Source organism: Micromonas commoda, chromosome 10 (assembly GCF_000090985.2).
Source record: "Micromonas commoda chromosome 10, complete sequence".
In the NCBI taxonomy this organism is placed as follows: domain Eukaryota; kingdom Viridiplantae; phylum Chlorophyta; class Mamiellophyceae; order Mamiellales; family Mamiellaceae; genus Micromonas; species Micromonas commoda.
Genome location: NC_013047.1, coordinates 111,982 through 130,630, shown reverse-complemented (window position 1 = coordinate 130,630; position 18,649 = coordinate 111,982). Strand labels below are relative to the sequence as shown.

The window sequence follows — 18,649 nt, the reverse complement described above, 5'->3', positions numbered from 1 at the left end:
CGTTGCTTCTGGTACTCATAGCCTCTGAAAGACCCCCACGAAACCTTGGACGACCCGCGACGGAAAACTCTTCGACGGGGTTGCCGCCTCGTCGTCGCCGTCACTTTCCCGCCCACCCTCCATGCCCCCCCTCGCGCTCCTCGCGGCGGCACCCGTCGCGTGGACTCGACCGATGCGCCGGCGAACCCGCCGCGTCACGACCCGCGCGTCGTCCCGCGCGACCGGCGCCGGCGCGAGCACTCGCGCTGGGACTGGCAAAAAACACGGCGGCTCCGAGGGGGGAGACGAAGGCACGGCCGGCTTCGGCGTGGACGCGGCGACGCTCCGCGAGCTGTGCGAGGCGACGCCGGGCGAGGGCCGCGTCGCCAGGATCCGCGATCTGGGCGGCCTCGACGAGCTGGCGCGAGCGCTCCGCTCGAACCTCCGCGACGGTCTCGCCGTGACGTTCGACGACGCACACGCGCGAGGCGAGGACGCCGCCGTCGTCGTCGTCGACGACCGGGACGCGCGAATCGACGCGTTCGGCGCCAACGTCGTGCCCTCGCGCGACGTCGCCACCTTTACCGAACTCCTCCTCCGCGCCCTGGACGACGACACGCTCAAGATACTCGTCGCGTGCGGCGCGCTCTCGCTCACCCTGGAGCTCGGCTTCGCGTCTTCGAGTAATCATAACCCGACGGCTTGGATCGACGGAGCCGCCATCCTCGCTGCCGTCGCCGTCGTTTCACTCGTCACCGCGCTCAACGACGCGCAGAAACAGGCGCAGTTCGAGCGCCTCAACGCGTGCGCCGAGGGCGGGTGTCGCGTCAGGGCGAGGCGCGGGGGAGAGGAAACAGCCGTCGCGATCGCCGACGTCCTCGTCGGCGATTTGCTCTTATTGGACGCGGGAGACGTGGCGCCCGCGGACTGCGTCATCGTCTCCACCGGCGACTGCGTCGAGGTGGCGGTGGACGAGTCGCACCTCACCGGTGAGTCCGACGACGTTCGCAAGACGTCCGCCGGGGCGCCGGTGCTGCTCGGCGGGTCGAAGGTTTTGGAGGGGCAGTGCGAGGCGCTCGCGATCGCGGTTGGCGCGAACAGTCAGGCGGGGCTCGTCACCGCGATGGTGCGCGGGCAGGACGGCAAGTCGGCACCCGGGGTCGGAAAGTCGGCACCCGGTGACGCGTCGCGGCGCTCGCTCTCCGCGGACGATAAGACGGTGCTTCAGGGTAAGCTCGAGACGCTCGCGTTGGCGATTGGCCGGGTTGGTTTTTACGCCGGCGCTTTCGTCGCGTTGACCATGTCGGCCTCGTACACCCAGCGGTTGTTTCTCGGCGGGGTCTTCGCCGAGGGTGCCGTCGGGGGTGCCGTATGGGGTGCCGTCGCGGGTTCGAGCCCGCAGTGGGCGCAGATCGCGGAGCAGTACCTGCGGTTCATCATCACCGGTGTCACGGTGGTCGTGGTCGCGGTGCCGGAGGGTTTACCCCTGGCGGTTACGCTGGCGTTGACTTTCAGCGTGCGGCGGATGCTCGACGACAACAACCTCGTCCGGTACCTCGGCGCGTGCGAGACGATGGGAGGGGCGACGACGATCCTGACCGACAAGACCGGCACGCTGACGCGTAACGAGATGCGCGTGAGGCGCGCGTGGGCGGGCGGGCGGGAATTTCGGTTCGACGGTTCCGTCGGTTTGTCCGATCGGTTATCATCCGAGTGGGATCCCGCGGAAACCGGGGACACCGGGGACGACGCCATCGACCGTTTCGACCGTTTAGAGCTGTGGTCGGGGCTCGCGGACGCGATACGGTGCAACTCGACCGCTCGCGATACGGCGCTTGGGACGGGTACGGCGGGTGACGGCACAGCTGGTTCGGGCACAGCTGGTTCGGGTCGGTTCGGTTCGAGGACCGAGCTGGCGTTGCTCGACTTCGCCGAGGTTCTTGACCCGTCCCTCCCGGGGACGCGTCGTACGTTCGGGTGTCCGTTCGACGGCGGCGTCGAGAGGATCGTTCCGTTCACGTCGGAGCGTAGGCGCACGTCCTCGTTCGTGTGGGTGCCGGACCCGCCGCGGGGCGAGTCAGACGACGAGATTTGCGATGTCGTGACCGACGCCGATACAGGCGAAGTGGGCGTGACGTGCGAGGGGGGTGCCGAGGGGGGTGCCGAGGGTGCCGATGAAGAGAAAGACGACGAAGAGAAAGACGACGAAGAGAAGGACGACGAAGAGAAGGACGACGCCAGCTCGTTCGACCACTCGTTCGGCCACTTCCGGCAGTACGTGAAGGGTGCCGTGCTCGACGTCCTCCCGCTCTGCTCCCACGCGCTGGACTCCGACGGCTCCGGCGTCCGCGCCGTCGACGTCGAAGCCGTCGAAGCCGTCGCGAAGGCTTGGGCCTCTGCGGGCCTGCGGGTTCTCCTCGTCGCGCGGAAAGAGTGCCCGCCCGGCTTCGACTGTAAGCGACGGGACCTGGAGGAGTCGGAATCGGGGTGGGAGGGAGGCTTGACCCTCGTCGCGGCGGTGGCGATGGAGGATCCGCTGCGCGACGAGGTCCCGGCGTCCATCGCTCGGTGCGCGGACGCGGGAATCGTCGTGCGCATGGTGACGGGTGATTCGCTGGCGACGGCTACGTCTGTGGCTAAGAAGTGCGGCATACTGCCGCTCGACTACCACCACCCATCCTCGTTCGACTCCGGGTATGAGGACGTTGACGATGGCGTCGGGTTCGAGGACGGCGGCGTCGCCATGGACGGCGAGACCTTTCGCGAGCGCATCACCGATCCGGCGTCTGGCGAAATCAGCCAAACGAGGTTCGACGCGGTTTGGCCCAACCTCAGGGTGCTCGCGAGGTCTTCGCCGAGTGATAAGTTCGCGCTCGTCACCGGGATCAAGGCTTCGCGGCGGTCACGCCGGAGGGAGGTGGTGGCGGTGACGGGGGACGGGACGAACGACGCGCCCGCGCTGCGCGCCGCGGACGTGGGCTTCGCCATGGGCGTCGCCGGCACCGCCATCGCGCGCGACGCCAGCGACATCTTGCTCCTGGACGACGACTTCTCCTCCGCCGTCGCCGCCGTCAAGTGGGGTCGAAACGTGTACGTGAGCGTGCAAAAGTTTCTGCAGTTTCAGCTCACCGTGAACGTGAGCGCGGTGACCACGGCGTGCGTCTGCGCCCTATGCGTGGGCGAGTCCCCGCTGACCGCGGTGCAGATGCTGTGGCTGAACCTCATGATGGATTCTCTCGCGGGTTTGGCGCTGGCGACGGATTACCCCGGCGAAGACCTCCTTTCCAAGCCGCCTATATCCTCCGACGAGCCCATCGTGTCGCACCGAATGCGCTGGAACATCGCCGCTCAGGCTGGGTACCAGCTCGCGGCGATGGGAACCCTCGTGTGGTTCGGCGACGCCATCTTCGACGTCCCCAGCGCGAGAGGAGCGATCGACCCGGAGCCGTGGAATCGATGGGATTTCGCCGGAGCCGCCGATTACTTCGACCTCATCGACGCCGCATCGCGCGTGTCGCGCGACGCCCCCACCGTGCACTACACGCTGGTGTTTAACGCGTTTGTCCTGATGCAACTGGCGAACCAGGTCAACTGTCGAGCGGTGGACGGTCGATACGACGTCCTCGCGGGCGTCACCGGGAACCGGATTTTCTGCGCGATTTTCTGCGCCGAGATCGCGATGCAGGTCGCCATCGTCCAGCTGGGCGGCGAGGTGTTCCACACGCGGCCGCTCGACGGCGGGCAGTGGGGGGCGTGCGTAGGAATCGCGCTCGGGTCGCTGCCGCTGAGGGCGGGTGTCACGTGGTGGCTCAACCGACGCGAAACCCGAGAGGCGTGAAAGGTTTACCCACAAACATGCCCGTTGGATGGTTTCACCGCGAGTTGATAATAGGTTCTCGTGTTCATCCTTCACAACTCCCACGTGCGCGTGGGTGCTGTGAAGGATACGACTCTCAACTCGCGGCGGAACCGTCCGAGCCAGCCAGCCGGCTACTAGAGCCAGCCAGCCTTTACCTCGCGCGCGATGCGAAGACGACACAAACTCGGTTCGCTACAAATGAGTGCCGCTAAATACCTTTACGCGAGCGTCGAGATCATCGCCCGGCGGCTTCGGCGAGGATAAACTCCCTGAACTTATCCAGCGCCCTGTACCTGTGCGATATGCCGTTCTTCACCGCCTTGTCCATCTCCGCGTACGTCTCCTCGAACCCGTCGGGTTGGAACACGGGATCCCATCCAAAGTCCGTCGGTCCCCGCGCCGGCACGATCTTCCCGTCGGTGGTGCCCACGAAAACCTTCGGCTCGCCGTTCGGTCCGTCGACGTACGCGAAGACGCACTGCGCGTACGCGCTCTTGTCGTCGTACCCCGCCAGCATCTTGTTCAGGCCCTCGTGCCCGAGCTTATCCAGGAACCACTTCACGTACGGTCCGGGCAGGCCTTGGAGGGCGTTGTAGCAGAGGCTCGTGTCCTCGACGAGCGTCGGGCCGTCGATCTGCCTCGCGGCGAGCATGACCTTCTCCTTGGCGATGTCCTCGGGTTCGCCCTGAAGCTCGGGGAGGTCCACCTTGCGCGCCTCGAGCGTGAACTTATCCGCGTGCTCCTCGCCGAGGATGGCGCGGACCTCCTTCAGCTTGTTCTGGTTGCCAGTCACGAATGTGACCGTCATCGGGGCCTTTTGGGCCATCGCGCCCGATCTCGCGGCTGCGGCGTGGACTGCGGCGGTGAACGTTCGGCGCCGTCGAGGGTCGGGGGCGGCGACCGGGTTGCCGGTGAATGCGCCTCTCGCGGCTGCGGCTCGGATCGCGGCGCGTGCGGGTGAGAGCGACGACGACGCCAACGCGGCGCGCATCACACGAGTGCCGGGCGGAAAGCGGCAGCTGATGACGGCTGACGCTGCGCGCTGATTGGTGGAGACACCTGAAAAGCGTGACGATGACGATGATGAATTGAACCGTTGGTGAGATCTCACTTCGCTTCGCGCGGCGCTCGCCACTCAGAGCCATGCCGCCCCGCAAGACCCCGTCGAAGAAGAAGGCCACCGGCGATGGCGGGTACACGCCGTGGACCGCGACCGCCGCTGAAGTCTGCGCCGAGCTCGGCGTCGACCCGGAAACGGGCCTCGACGAAACAAAGATCGCCAAGCTTCGATCCGAGTACGGGTTCAACGAGCTGGACAAGGAGGAGGGTAAGCCCCTGTGGAAGCTCGTGCTCGAGCAGTTCGACGACGCCCTCGTGAAGATCCTCCTCGTCGCGGCGCTCGTGTCGTTCGTGCTCGCGTTCACCGAGGAGCGCGCGCCGGGCGTCGAGCTGTCCTTGGTGGACTTCGTCGAACCCGGCGTCATCCTGCTCATCCTCGTGCTCAACGCCATCGTCGGCGTGTGGCAAGAGAGCAACGCGGAGAGCGCGCTAGAGGCGCTCAAGGAGATGCAGAGCGAGACCGCGCGATGCCTCCGCGCCGGCGAGTGGATCAGCGACCTCCCCGCGCGCGAGCTCGTCCCCGGGGACGTCGTCGAGGTCCGAACCGGCGATCGAGTCCCGGCGGATTGCCGAGTGATTCGACTGAAAACCGCGACGATCCGTCTGGAACAGGCGTCGCTCACCGGAGAGTCCGTCGCGGTGAACAAGACGACCGAACCGGTCGCCGACGCCGGATGCGAGCTCCAGGGCAAGGAGTGCGTGCTCTTCGGCGGAACCTCCGTGTCGCAGGGCGCGTGCGTCGCCGCGGTGATCGACACCGGGATGCGCACCGAGATCGGCAAGATCCAGGCGCAGATTCAAGCCGCCGCCGAGGAGGAGGACGACACGCCGCTCAAGCAGAAGCTGGACACCTTCGGCGACCAGCTCACGCTCATGATCGGTGTCATCTGCCTGCTCGTGTGGCTGATGAACTACCACTTCTTCATCAGCTGGAAGTGGGGCGGACTCTCGGACCCGTTCTCCATCACCGAGGTGGATTTCAACTTCGCCAAGTGCACCTTCTACTTCAAGATCGCGGTGGCGCTCGCGGTCGCCGCGATTCCGGAGGGACTGCCCGCCGTGATCACCACCTGCCTCGCGCTCGGTACGCGCAAGATGGCCAAGAAGAACGCCATCGTTCGCAAACTGCAGAGCGTCGAGACGCTCGGTTGCACCTCGGTCATCTGCAGCGACAAGACGGGCACCCTCACCACTAACAACATGTCTGCCGTGCGACTCGTCGTGCCGTCTTTGAGCGGAGGAGGCTCCAAGACCCCGAGCAAGACCCCGAGCAAGAGGAAAGGCGCCGGAGCAGGCGGCGGTCTCCTCACCTCGTACGAGGTCCAGGGCACCAGCTACGACCCGAGCGACGGCGGCGTAGTCGGTCTCGTCGGCGGTTCGCTCGACGCGTGCGTCACAGCTGTGTCGCGCGTCTGCGTCATGTGCAACGAGAGCACCGTCGAGCTCAAGGACGGTGCGTTCAGGTGCGCGGGGGAGCCCACCGAGGGCGCGCTCAAGGTTCTCGCCGAGAAGATTGGCGTCGCCGACGCCGCGGCGAATGCCAAAATCGTGAAACTTCGCGCCGCGGACCCCGCCAAGGGATGCCAGGGCGTCGCCGACCACCACGCCGCACAGGGCGCCAAGCTCGCGACGCTCGAGTTCGACCGCGGGCGCAAGTCCATGTCCGTCATCGTCGCGGACGGCGGCAAGGGCTCGAATAAGAACTCGCTGCTGGTGAAGGGCGCGCCCGAGTGCGTCCTGGATCGATGCTCCAAGGTTTTGCTCCCGGACGGCTCGGTGACGACGTTGTCCCCGGCGCTTCGCGAGGAGATCGTCGCGACCGTCGCGGAGATGTCCTCCTCCGCGCTACGATGCCTCGGCTTCGCGCTCAAGACTGGCGCGGAGCTCGGTAAGCTCGGCGGCTACGACGGCGGCGAACAACACCCGGCGCACAAGGACCTGATGGACCCGGGCAAGTACGAGTCCATAGAGAGCGACCTCACGTTCTGCGGCCTCGCGGGACTGAGGGACCCGCCGAGGCCCGAGGTTCGTGGCGCGATCGACGCGTGCAAGACGGCGGGCATCCGCGTCGTGGTCATCACGGGTGACAACAAGCTCACCGCCGAGGCCATCTGCGCGGATATCGGCATCTTCGACTCTCCCAGCGACGCCGTCGGCAGGTCGTTCACCGGCAGGGAGTTCTCCGACATGCCCCTCGCGAAGAAGAAGAAGCTCCTGGCGACACCCGGCGGGTGCGTCTTCTCCCGCGCGGAGCCCAAGCACAAGCAAGACATCGTCCGGCTCCTCAAGGAGGCGGATGAGATTGTGGCGATGACCGGGGACGGCGTCAACGACGCGCCCGCGCTGAAACTCGCGGATATCGGCATCGCGATGGGCATCACGGGCACCGCCGTCGCCAAGGAGGCTTCCGACATGGTCCTCGCCGACGACAACTTCTCGTCCATCGTCGACGCCATCTCCGAGGGGCGCAGCATCTACAATAACATGAAGGCGTTTATCCGCTACATGATTTCGTCAAACGTCGGCGAGGTGGTGTCCATCTTCCTCACCGCGGCGCTGGGCATGCCGGAGGGTCTGATCCCGGTGCAGCTCCTGTGGGTGAACCTCGTGACGGATGGTCCGCCCGCGACGGCGCTCGGGTTCAACCCCCCCGACGTCGACATCATGACGAAGAAGCCCAGGCGAAAGGATGAGGATCTCATATCCACCTGGGCCATGGTCAGGTACCTCGTCGTCGGCCTCTACGTCGGCGCGGCGACGGTCGGGATCTTCGCCGTCTGGTACACCAAGACGGAGTTTCTCGGCATCGACCTCGCCAAAGACGGTCACACCCCGGTGACGTGGCACCAGCTCACCCACTGGGGCGAGTGCGAGACATGGAAGGGCTTCGCCGGGGGCAAGTTCACCGCGGGCGGCGTGACCTACTCGTACACCGGATCGGACGCGTGCGACTACTTCCACGCGGGTAAGATCAAGGCTTCGACCCTGTCTCTGACGACGTTGGTGGTGATCGAGATGTTCAACGCGTGCAACGCGCTGTCCGAGGACATCTCCCTCGTGATCATGCCCCCGTGGATCAACCCGTGGCTGATCCTCGCCATGTTTTCGTCATTCGCGCTGCACTTTCTGATCCTGTACGTACCCGCGCTGGCGACAATCTTCAGCATCGTGCCGCTGGATCTGAACGAGTGGCTCCTGGTGTGCGCGGCCGCCTCGCCCGTCTGGATCATCGACGAAATTCTCAAGTTTATCGGCAGGAACTTCGTCTCGGCCGGGAGGTGAGCGCCGCGACGACGACGCGCTCTCCGCGCTCGTTCTCGCTATTATGTTAATTTCAGTAACACTCGCACGACGAGACTATCTATATTACGTTAATTTCAGTGACGATCGCACGACACCGAGACTTACTCCGAGCTCACCGAGAACTCGGCCATGAGCTGCCTCCGCTCCTCTAGTTTAAGCGCGTCGAGCATCTGAGTTAAAGCGTCTCCTCCGTCCAACAAACCCGGGAGATCGTTTAGGAGTAAGTTGACGCGGTGGTCCTTCACCCGCCCCTCCTTGTAGTTGTACGTGCGCACTCGCTCCGACCGGTCGCCGCTTCCGATGAGCGACCTGCGCTGATCGGCTCTCGCGTCCGCCAGCTTTCGCCGTTCCAACTCGTACACCCTCGCGCGAAGAACCTTCATCGCCTTTTCCTTGTTTTTGTGCTGCGAGCGTTCGTCTTGCATCACCACCGTCACGCCCGTTGGTACGTGCGTGATGCGAACGGCGCTGTTCGTGGTGTTCACGTGCTGACCCCCCGCGCCCGACGCGCGCATGGTGTCGATCTTGAGGTCGTCGTCCCTGATGTCAAGCTCCACCGTCTCCGCTTGCGGCAGCACGGCGACGGACGCGGTGGACGTGTGCACCCGCCCCTGCGTCTCCGTCGCGGGCACCCTTTGGACCCTGTGCACCCCGGACTCGAACTTCAACCGGCCGTACACGTCGTCTCCCGCGAGGGACGCGGTGGCCTCCTTGACGCCGCCCGCCTCGGACGCGTTGGCGGCGACGAGCTCGAAGCGCCACCCGGTTTTCCTGGCGAACATCTCGTACATTCGGAGCAGGTCCGCGGCGAAGAGCGCAGCCTCGTCGCCCCCCGCGCCCGCGCGGACCTCGAGGATCACCCCGGAGTCGTCCGCCTCGTCCGCGGGGAGCAGGAGATGCGCGAGCGTCTCCTCGAGCGCGGGGGTGGTCTCTTCCAACGTCGCGAGCTCATCCTCCGCCATTTGCGCCATCTCCGCGTCGACGCCGGCGGATTCGGCGATGACTTGCTCGAGCGACGCCGTCTCGTGACGGCGTTCCTTGACGGCGGCGTACGCGCGGACGACGCGCTCGGCGCGCGCGAGCTCTTTATTGATGCGCGCGATTTCGGCGGCGCGCGGCGGGGGATCGGCGACGAGCGCGGCGACGAGCGCGTCGTGGCGCGCGGAGACGGCCTCCAGACGTCGCTCCAGCGCTGGGGTCATGACTGTCGAACCTCGGGTTGGGGTGGCGCGCCCGTCCGCCCCCCGGCGCGACGACGCGCCGGACGTGGAGGCGCTCTCGCCGCTGAACGCTCGCGACGACGCATGCGACGACGACGCATGCGACGACGACGCGTGCGGCGGCGCGTCGAGGCCGTCGGGCGGGCCGACGCGACGGGGGAAACCCGTCGGCGACCGCGACCGCGACCGCGACCACGACCACGACGCGCCGACGCGCAGCGTCCATCGCGTCGGTCCGTCGTCACCCGCGCGATGCCACCCGCGCGGAGGCGCGCCAAAGATTGTCGCATCGCGAGAGCTCGCGACGGACCGCGCCGCCGCCCCGAACGCGCGTCTGAGCGCCATCGCGCTGTGACGGTCGCCAAACCTAACCGAGCCGAGCCGAGGAGTCGGCACCCGTCGCGGTGAGGCGTTGGTGAGATCATTCGGTCGAGACACGCGACGGGGCATGGGTAATGCGTCGTCGTCGTCGTCGTCGTCCGCCAAGCGACAGGCGGAGCGCCACGCGCGAGAGGAGCGCAAGCGCGAGTTCGCCGCGCAGCAGGAGCGCGAGGAGCGCGCGCGCGCGGAGCGCGAGGAAGTCCTCGCCCGCATCCGCGCGCTCCTGGACGAGAACAACGCGTTCGACCCGTTGGCGGACGATGATCGCGCGGCGTTGGCGCGCCATTGCCGCCGCGTCGTCGCGATGCCGGGCGAGCGCGTGATGCACTGGAGACCCAAGCGCGAGCGTCAGGCGCTTCGGATGCGGCGCGAAGCCGCCGAGGCGGAACGAGAGCTCGAGCGCGAGCGCCGAGGGATGGCGCCCATGCGAGACGAGGACCACGAGTTCGACCCGGACGCGGCGCTGTACGTGGTGGCGGAGGGCGCCGTCGACGTCGTGGCGTATCGCGCCGCCGCCGACGACGACGACGGGGAGGGCGACGGCGTTCACGGCGCCTTCGAGCGAGCCGCGCGGGACCCGCCCCCGCCGAACGCGGGGGAGGTCGCCGTGACGCTGCGACGGGGCGCGTGCTTCGGCGAGCTCGAGAAAATATTCGGCGCGTCGCCAAACCTCCGAGCCGCCGTCGTCGCCGTCGACCCGAACGATCGCCGCGACTCCGACCCGCGAAACCTCAACCCTGACCCTGACCCTAAACCCGCGCCAAACAAACCCGGCGCCGTGCTGTGGGCGGTGGACGGCCGCGTCCTTCGACGCAAGAAGGCGTTCAAGGCGATGGTCGAATCGATGCGAGCGCAAGTCGCCGCGTGGCGCCCGCTGCTCGACGGCGTCGGGTTCTTCGCCGACGCCACCGACGCGATGCAGCGCTCTTTCCTCGCGTGCGTCCTGCGCACCACGACGTTTCGCCCCAGAGAGGCCGTCGCCAAGGAAGGAGACGAGTGCGCGGGGGCGTGGATGGTGATGGAGGGGGAGGCGCACGCGATGGCGAAGCTCGTCGGAGGCGACGAACGGTGGGTCGCCGGATACTGGCCGGGCGACGGCTTCGGGTTCAACTCGCTCGTGTGGGGGCACGGCACCCACCTCGAGGGGGATAACGCCTTTGAGGGGGATAATAACGCCTCAGATGGTGATAAAGTCGGGGATAAAGTCGAACGGCGCCTGGCGTTCGAGGCGACGATGAGATGCGGCGAGGACGTCGACGGGACGGAGCTCGCGTTTGTCGGTCGGGAGACGTTCGCGCGAATGTTTGAAAAGTCGACTCGCTCGTGGCGTCGAATGCGTCGGACGGCGCTCGAGTCCGCGGCGCGAGTCGTGGAGACGCGCGAGTCGAAGCGCCCGGCGCCGTTGCGTCCGGGGGATCCGAACATCGCGAGGATGATCGCGGCGATGGCGGCGGCGGCGACGGATGATCGCGGCGACGGCGGCGGCGGCGGCGGCGGCGGCGGGGACTCGCCGCGCCCTCGCACGCCCCGCACGCCCAGCCCGCGGCGGGGCCGTTCGCCTCCGCCGCCGCCGCTCGTGGAACGCCAGAGCGCGGACCCGACCCGCATCCACGTGGGGCGACACATGCCGGACGAGCTGCTCTACCCGGAGGAATTCGAGACGGAGAGCGAGGGAGAGGGCGAGCGCGACGAAAACGGCCACAAAAACGCTCAATCCGGGGCTGAAAACGTTGGTCCGACGAACGCGGGCGACGAGACCCCCAGGGAGTTGCGAGCGGGAGGCGCGGGGCGCGGCGGCGGCGTCCGTTCGGGCCGGGACGCGAGGGGCGAGGAGGAGCTCAGGCGGCGGCGCCGGCGCGACGGGAAGGGTTCGACGGTTCGGGACGCCAATCGACCGGTTCGCCGGCGCGAGCCCTTGGGCCCCAACCCGCGCGGGCCGACGCGGCTGGCGCGGCTCGTGGCGGCGCTGGAGTCGCACCCGGCGTTCGAGGGCGCCGAGCGCGCGGTGTTGTCCGCGGCGGTCCAGGACATGGAATCGTGTATCGTGCCCCCCGGTAAACCGCTCTACAGACACGGCGCCAAGGGCGATTACCTCTACGTCGTCGAGGCGGGTACGCTCGACGTGATGGCGCCCAACCCAACGGGCGTCGGGTCGCCGAGGACGGTCGAAACGGTCGGTCCCGGCGGCGTCGTCGGCGACGTCGCGTTGACCTTCGCCACGACCCGGGAGCACACCGCTCGCGCGGGACCGGTGGGCGCCAAGGTTTGGGGAATGCGACGATGCTGGTTCGAGAGGACGGCGGGTCGCGCGGTGCACGGCCGCCGCCGGTTGATCCGGAGGTTCGTCCACGACGTGCCCATCCTGCGGGGTTTACCCGTGCACGAGCAGTACGCGTGCGCGGAGGGGTTTCGCGAGGCGTTATTCGCACCCGGCGACGTCGTCATTCGTCAGGGCGACGAGGCCGATTACTTTTACATCCTCGAGGAGGGCGGCGCGAAGTGTTCGGTGCGCTTGCCGGGCGAGCGCGAGCAGTTCCCGGTGGCGCAGTACGGCGCGGGGAGCTACTTCGGGGAGCTGGAGTTCCTCGGGGACGTGCGTAAGGGAGCGGGCGGTGAGAAGAAACGGTCGGAAACGGTCGGCGGCGGCGGGGGTTCAAACAAAGAGTGGCGGCGGCGCAAGGCGACGGTGACGGCGACGACGGCTCTGCGATGCGCCGCCATCGAGGGTGCGCGGTTCGCGGAGCTCGTGGCGGAGGGCACGGAACTCCGGCGGCGCATGGTGCGAGAGGCGCGGACCTACGTCAACAGCATTCATTAGGGGCGCCCTACCCTGGGTGCGCTCGTTCGTTCGTTCGTCTCGGGATTAGATAGGGTTGTCGTTCGCATTAAAAATATTTCGACGACGTCTTTTCATCAATCGTATGTGCAGTGAGGTTTCTCGGCAGTTTCTCGGTTTAGAGGAAGACGTCCGCCTCGAGCGCCTGCACGACGTCCTCCTGATCGTTGAGCTTGGCGACGTCGAGCGGGGACTTGCCGTCGAGGTTGCGGAGGGTCACGGAGGCGCCCGCGTCCACGAGAAGCTTGACGACGTCCGCGCGGCCGTATCCCGCGGCGTAGTGAAGCGGCGTGTTCTTGTTCTTGTCGACGGCGTCGGCGTTAGCCTTGGCGTCGATGAGCATCTCGGCGCACTTCATCTCGCCGTAGCCGCACGCGAAGTGGAGCGCGGTCCTGCCCTCGGAGTCGGAGGCGTTGACGTCGGCGCCTGCGGCGATGAGCTCGGAGAGGGCGTCGGCGTCTCCGGCGGAGGCGGCGGTCATCACCGTCTCCTCGCCGTCGTCCTCGTCCTCGCCCTCCTCCTCGTCCTCGCCGTCCTCCTCGGTCTCCGCCTGGACCGGGCCGCCAGCCCCGAAACCGGGCATCACGTCGCCCATGGCACCGGAGATCTTCTGGAGAACCTTGGGATCGTTCCAGTACTTCATCATCGCCGACGGCCCGCCGGTTTCAATCTCCTTCATGATCTCGGCCATCTCGGGATCCTCCTTCAGCGCCTCCATCTTAGCCTTCATCTTCTCCGTCGTCGCCGGGTCCTGCATGCTCGCCATCATGGACGCCATCTGGGGGTCCTGCATCATCTGCGTGCCGAGCTTCTCCGCCATCTGCATGAACGCGGGGTTCTTCATGACGCCCTGCATGGCCTCCATGGCAGCCTTGGGGTCGATGGGGGGCATGCCGGGGGGCATGCCCGGCATGGTCATGCCGCCGGCGCCGCCCGGGCCGGCGCCGATGGCACCGCCGGCGGCCATCGCCTGCTGCATGTTCTCGGCCATCGCCTTGAAGGAGGGGTCCTCGGATATCTGCTTGGCCATCTCCTTGATGGAGGGATCCTCCAGCATCTCCTTGATCTTGCTCATGTCGAAGGGTGCGCCAGGGGGCATGCCGGGCATGCCGCCGGGGGGCGCGCCGCCGAGGCCGCCGAAACCGGGAGGAAGATCGCCCGCGCCTGTGTTTGAGGGAGGGGTGGATGTTGGGAGCGGGCTCGGTCAGCGGTCCGAGGTCGTGCGGCTTCTTCTTCGTGACCCTAAACCTGAAAATCAAGAAAAGGCAACCGCCTCCCGCGCGGGGAATCGCGCGCCGCGCGGGCGCATTACGAGGCAAAGGGACGCTCGAGGGACCGAATGGGGCATGCGCGTGGACGCACCAGCCATGTTAATCGGCTGAGAGTTGGTGTTTGGGTCCGAGTCGACAGACGCGACCGTGGAAGTGCCGTCCTCTCCACAGCCAGAGGTTGCGATATCGGGAGGATTGTATCCCGGCCCCTGATTGGCGGAGACGACGAGATCTTGCTTGAAAAGAGACAACACGTGCCTTAGTCTAAGAAAAGTGCAAATATCAACAACTCGTCGACGACGGTCTACTTTCGTCCCGTTTTCGGTCGTTATTTCTTGGAGGCATTTCAAAACCGAGGGACGCTTTTCTGCTCGGACCGTGTGGCGCCACCGAGCAGAGAGACCGAGCGCGAACTCGCGGTAAAAGGAACACCGGTCGCAAACGGAGGCGCCGCGATGACGGGCCGGGACCGCCGACGCAACGCCCAGCCCAACGCGGCGATGTACGTCGGATACGCCGACGACGACGAGGACGTCGAGTCGATCATGGCCAAGTTCCAGGCCATCGAGGATGCCAAGGGCGCCAAGGGAGGCGGCGACGGGGGATCCGCCGGCGACGGGGGATCCGACGACAAGGAGCTCACCGAGGAAGAGCTCATCCGCGCGACGGGCGCCAGGGCGCCTCCCAAGGAGCGCGTGGACTACTCCGCGCAGCTCGGCCACGGCAGTCGCGCCAATCGCAAGGGCGAGGTCGTCGTCGCCGGGACCGTCGAGCTCGTCCCGGGGCACGTGCCGCCGGAGGAGATCGACCCCGCGGACGCGACGGACGCCTTCACCCGATTGCGCGCGGGCGAGGGCTTCGCGCCGGAGGAACAGGAAAAGTGCGACGTTCGCTGTGGGAACGACGCGAGGGATCCGGCGTCGGGTCCCCCCTCGAGCGGCATCGTCCCGGGCGTCGACGTAGCCATGGTCGAACTCAAGGGATTCGACGCGCACACGCGCGAGAAGATCGCGGAGAACATGCCGAACGCCGTCGCCGAACACGACGTGGACGAGTTCATCGACCTGGTCGCCCAGACGATGCGGCTGGACGCGGTGGCGGGCGCGGATCCCTCGCTAGAACTCGCGGCCAAAACCATCGCCGAATCCAAAGCCGCTACCAATGCCGCCAGGGCGTGCGCCAAGGCGCTCGTCAAACTGTGCGCCAAGGACCCGAAGGAGTTCAAGGCCAAGTCCAAGGGCGTCGGGCTGGTGGTGATTAAGGACGGGGGGATCCCGAAAGATGCGTACCTCGGTGCGTACTGCGGAGAGCTGTACCCGGGGTGGCGTTGGTTCGAAAAGGTGAGTTTATTTTAATCTTCGTATGGGCAATTAGACTGACGTGGTTTTTTTTAACAGGAAGCCGCAGCGCAAGCCGTGCGGCGGGACGTCAAGAGGGACGACGAGGTGCCCACGTTCTACAACGCCGCGGTGGAGAGGGACCTTCACGACCCTCGCGGGTACGACGTGCTGTTCATCGACGGCATGGTGAAAGGGTCGGTGCTCACCCGCGCGTCCCACTCGTGCCAGCCCAACGCGGAGATGCGAGTCAGGGTTCGCGAAGGGAAGTACTCGGTGGAGATGGTCACCACGCGCGAGGTGCGAACGGGCGAGGAGATCTGCTGGGATTACCGGTGCCAGACGGACAGCGAGAAGGAGATGAGGCGCGCCATATGCCTGTGCGGGAGCAAGAACTGCAGGGTGAGCTATCTCCACTACAACGGCGAGAGCGAACTCGCCGCGTTTGCGGATGAACGTTGCGCGGTGCTGCACGACGCCGCGAGACTGCTCGCGTCGTGCGTCGACGCGGACGCGCTTCGCCTGCCGGAAACCCTAAACCTAAACCCTAAGGGTACGCCGGGGAAGGGTACGCCGGGGAAACGCGGTAACAACGGCGGGAAAAGAGCCGACGATCACTGGAAGAGCGCGCTCATCGCCGCGGGGGTGCGGGCGGATGACGAGGGAATGCTCGCGGGCTTACCCCAGTGGGCGCGAAAGTTCGCGTCCAAGTGCGTGGCGACGGCGCACGAGGAGAAGAAGGTCCTGACGCACTCGCTGTACGAGTCCGCGAAGAGGCGCGCTTACGAGGCGATCGACGCGGCGCGAGCCGAGGCGGCCGAGTACGAAACCGATCCGGAGGCGTGGAAAAAACGGTTCCCCCGAACCGTTTCGACGCCCCCGACGGTTCCGCACGAGCCGTCCGACGCGGACCTTGGCGCGGACGCCAAGGCTGAGGCGTCGGGGATTCATGCCGCGCGAATTCAATCCCTGGCGGTGACGATGGACAAGGTTCGACGCGTCCTCGCCGTGCACGCGCGTGGGGGCGACGCGGAGAAGCCCGCCGCCGGCGTCGACGTGTCCGCCGCGGCCCCGCCGCTCCGACTGTTAAACGACGAAGACGCCGCCGCGCATCTTGTGGCGTACGCTTCGCGGCTCGCGTCCGCCGCGAACGTGGATAACCCGTTCGATGCGTTAAGCGTCGATAGATTATCGGCGGCAGATGATGAAAACGGTTCGGACGAAGACGCCCGCCGGTGGGTTCGATCCGACGCCGCGCGGCGAATCCTCCGCGAAATGGCGGACAATCTCTGGAAACGTTCTTTGGAAGAATCTGGAGCATCCGATACAGACCGGATCGCGCGTCTCGCGTGCGGCGACCTCGCGTACCTCGCGTCACAAACGCGAAACTTCTTCGCCCCCGTCGCCGGCGGGGAACGGTTCAAATCACCGTACGTGGCGATGGGTTCGCACGGCTCCCGCGACGGAGCCGGCGTCGTTCGACGCATGGACTACCCCAAACACTCCGCGCTCGGTTTCCTCTGCACCTGGCGAGAGGAGTACCTGGAGAGGCCGTGCGATCGGCTCGCGACGGACGCGCGGGGCGGGCTTTGCCTGCCCCGGTTCGACCGCGGCGCGTTGGCAAACTATTCGACGCAAAACCCGGGCAAAAACCGGAGAAGGGCGCACGCGTCCATCGACGCCCTTTCCGCGCATCTCTGCGGGGAGATGGCCGCGAGGGGCGGTGGCAAGGCGTGGGCGCCGATCGACGGGTGTTGGCGGTGGGACTTTGACCTCGACGCCGGCGACGAGCGGGACGGCCCCGTGCTGGGATCTCCGGTGGTGGACGCGGCGCTGGGCGGCGACGTTCGCCCGGGCGCGTCGGCGGCGGCTGAGCTCGCCGCGGCGCGGCGAGCCGTCCTCGGAGACGATGTCGAGGACGCGCGGGTCGCGGACGCGGAGCTGGGGAAGGCGGTGGCTTCGAAGGACGGAAACGAGGAGGAGAAGAAGGAGGAGGAGAAGGAGGAGGAGGAGAAGGAGGAGAAGAAGGAGGAGGAGGAGGAGCGTGTCGCGCTCGGGGCGGCTGAGACGGATGCCGATGCCGTCGCCGCCGAACCCACCCTCCCCATTCCCGAACGCTCCCGCCCCTCGCCGCGCGTGGTGACGTCTCCGCCGGTGAACCGATGGGGCGAGCCCGAGCCCGACGTTCCCTGCGTCGTCTGCGGCGACGTCGGCGACGCGACTGACTTTATCCTCTGCGACGGATGCCCCTCCGGAGGCCACGTCGACTGCCTCAACCTACCCGCAAACCCCGCACTTTCGCGTAACGGGACCGAGTCGGCACACTCGCGCGACGACTGGTTCTGCGACGCGTGCGAGGGGGGTAAGCTCGCGGGGATCCAGCCCCCCGGCCGCGGCGGTTTCGCGCTCGCCGCCGCCAACAGAGCCGCGCTGGAACGAGCCAGGGAGCGCAACGGGGGGGTGGCTACTGTATCGGCGGTGCCCGGCGCGACTGGCGCCGTGCCGTCCGTCGGGCCCGTCGCCGCGCATAACCTGGCGGAGTACCACCCGGTGCACCTCACCACCAACTGCGAGGTGGTGGCGTTGCCCGGCGATCCGCCGCCGCCGCCGCCGACGATGCCGCTGACGTCGAGCGGGGGAAATAAGCGCGCGTTCTGGGAGGGCAACGCGACGCTCGGGGACGACGGCAAGCCGACGAAAGCGGCGGCGGAGGCGATCGCGAAGCGGCGGCGGGTGGGCGGGGGCGGTCCGGGCTCGTTCGCGCCGTTTCCCATGCCTCGCGACTGCCCCTTGGGAGTCATCGTGGAGTGCGGAGGCGCGTGGGGCGAGTTTCGGGTGCTCGAGGGGTTGGTGCACTGCATGTGCGCCGGGTGCGAGTTCGGCATCGCGTACGGGTTGCAGCCCACGAACGTGTTCGGCTTGCAGTCGTTCGAGTTCCACGGCGGCAAGGGCAGCGCGGGGAAGTGGAAGGCGTCCATTCGAGCGCACCCGGATGGCCTTCCGGATGAGTATTTCGCCCAGGTGGACGTCCAGCTGGCGGCGGGCGACGACGCTCCTCTCGCGGCGGCGGTGACGGCGGCTGCCGGCCCTAGGCGACCGGGAAGACCGCCGAGGGATACCAGCGAGGGCCTGGGGCCGTGGCTGGAGCGGGAGTGCCCCGAGCATCCGTGCCTGGCGCGCAGCAGGAACAAGGAAACCGCGTGAGTGACGCCACCCGGGCTGCTCTCAAAATATTTTTAACAACGAACAAACTGAAACTGGACTCGCGTCATCAGCTCTCAGGTCGAATCAGGCCTCCCTTCCATTCGCGTCGGCCGCCCGGTTTGCTTCGGCCCGGGGTCTGG

At 67.1% G+C, this 18,649-nt stretch overlaps 7 protein-coding genes across 7 annotated transcripts; 4 read left to right on the top strand and 3 right to left on the bottom strand.

Moving 5' to 3' along the window:
* Positions 1-172: 172 nt before the first annotated feature.
* MICPUN_85385 (p-type ATPase superfamily) lies at positions 173-3,817 on the top strand (the record flags this gene model as incomplete). The annotated part of the gene is made up of 3 exons (XM_002508609.1): positions 173-1,658; positions 1,755-2,022; positions 2,221-3,817. The coding sequence occupies 3 exons, from the start codon at positions 173-175 to the stop codon at positions 3,815-3,817; spliced, it is 3,351 nt and encodes a 1,116-aa protein (XP_002508655.1).
* A 256-nt stretch (positions 3,818-4,073) lies between these two features.
* Positions 4,074-4,664, bottom strand: MICPUN_61716 (predicted protein; the record flags this gene model as incomplete). Its single annotated transcript, XM_002508340.1, has 1 exon — positions 4,074-4,664. One exon carries the CDS (start codon positions 4,662-4,664, stop codon positions 4,074-4,076), a length of 591 nt encoding a protein of 196 aa, XP_002508386.1.
* A 317-nt stretch (positions 4,665-4,981) lies between these two features.
* Positions 4,982-8,239, top strand: MICPUN_97933 (p-type ATPase superfamily; the record flags this gene model as incomplete). Its single annotated transcript, XM_002508608.1, has 2 exons — positions 4,982-6,178; positions 6,278-8,239. The coding sequence occupies 2 exons, from the start codon at positions 4,982-4,984 to the stop codon at positions 8,237-8,239; spliced, it is 3,159 nt and encodes a 1,052-aa protein (XP_002508654.1).
* A 122-nt stretch (positions 8,240-8,361) lies between these two features.
* On the bottom strand, positions 8,362-9,462 carry MICPUN_97932 (predicted protein; the record flags this gene model as incomplete). The annotated part of the gene is made up of 1 exon (XM_002508339.1): positions 8,362-9,462. The coding sequence occupies one exon, from the start codon at positions 9,460-9,462 to the stop codon at positions 8,362-8,364; it is 1,101 nt and encodes a 366-aa protein (XP_002508385.1).
* A 1,231-nt stretch (positions 9,463-10,693) lies between these two features.
* On the top strand, positions 10,694-12,763 carry MICPUN_113330 (camp-dependent protein kinase; the record flags this gene model as incomplete). The annotated part of the gene is made up of 1 exon (XM_002508607.1): positions 10,694-12,763. One exon carries the CDS (start codon positions 10,694-10,696, stop codon positions 12,677-12,679), a length of 1,986 nt encoding a protein of 661 aa, XP_002508653.1. The 3' UTR covers positions 12,680-12,763.
* MICPUN_113331 (predicted protein) lies at positions 12,726-14,110 on the bottom strand. The gene is made up of 2 exons (XM_002508338.1): positions 14,060-14,110; positions 12,726-13,861 (listed from the first exon to the last, which is right to left on the bottom strand). The coding sequence occupies exons 1-2, from the start codon at positions 14,064-14,066 to the stop codon at positions 12,816-12,818; spliced, it is 1,053 nt and encodes a 350-aa protein (XP_002508384.1). The 5' UTR covers positions 14,067-14,110; the 3' UTR covers positions 12,726-12,815.
* Positions 14,111-14,423: 313 nt separating this feature from the next.
* Positions 14,424-18,550, top strand: MICPUN_61711 (set domain protein; the record flags this gene model as incomplete). Its single annotated transcript, XM_002508606.1, has 2 exons — positions 14,424-15,308; positions 15,366-18,550. The coding sequence occupies 2 exons, from the start codon at positions 14,424-14,426 to the stop codon at positions 18,507-18,509; spliced, it is 4,029 nt and encodes a 1,342-aa protein (XP_002508652.1). The 3' UTR covers positions 18,510-18,550.
* Between the last annotated feature and the right edge of the window lie 99 nt (positions 18,551-18,649).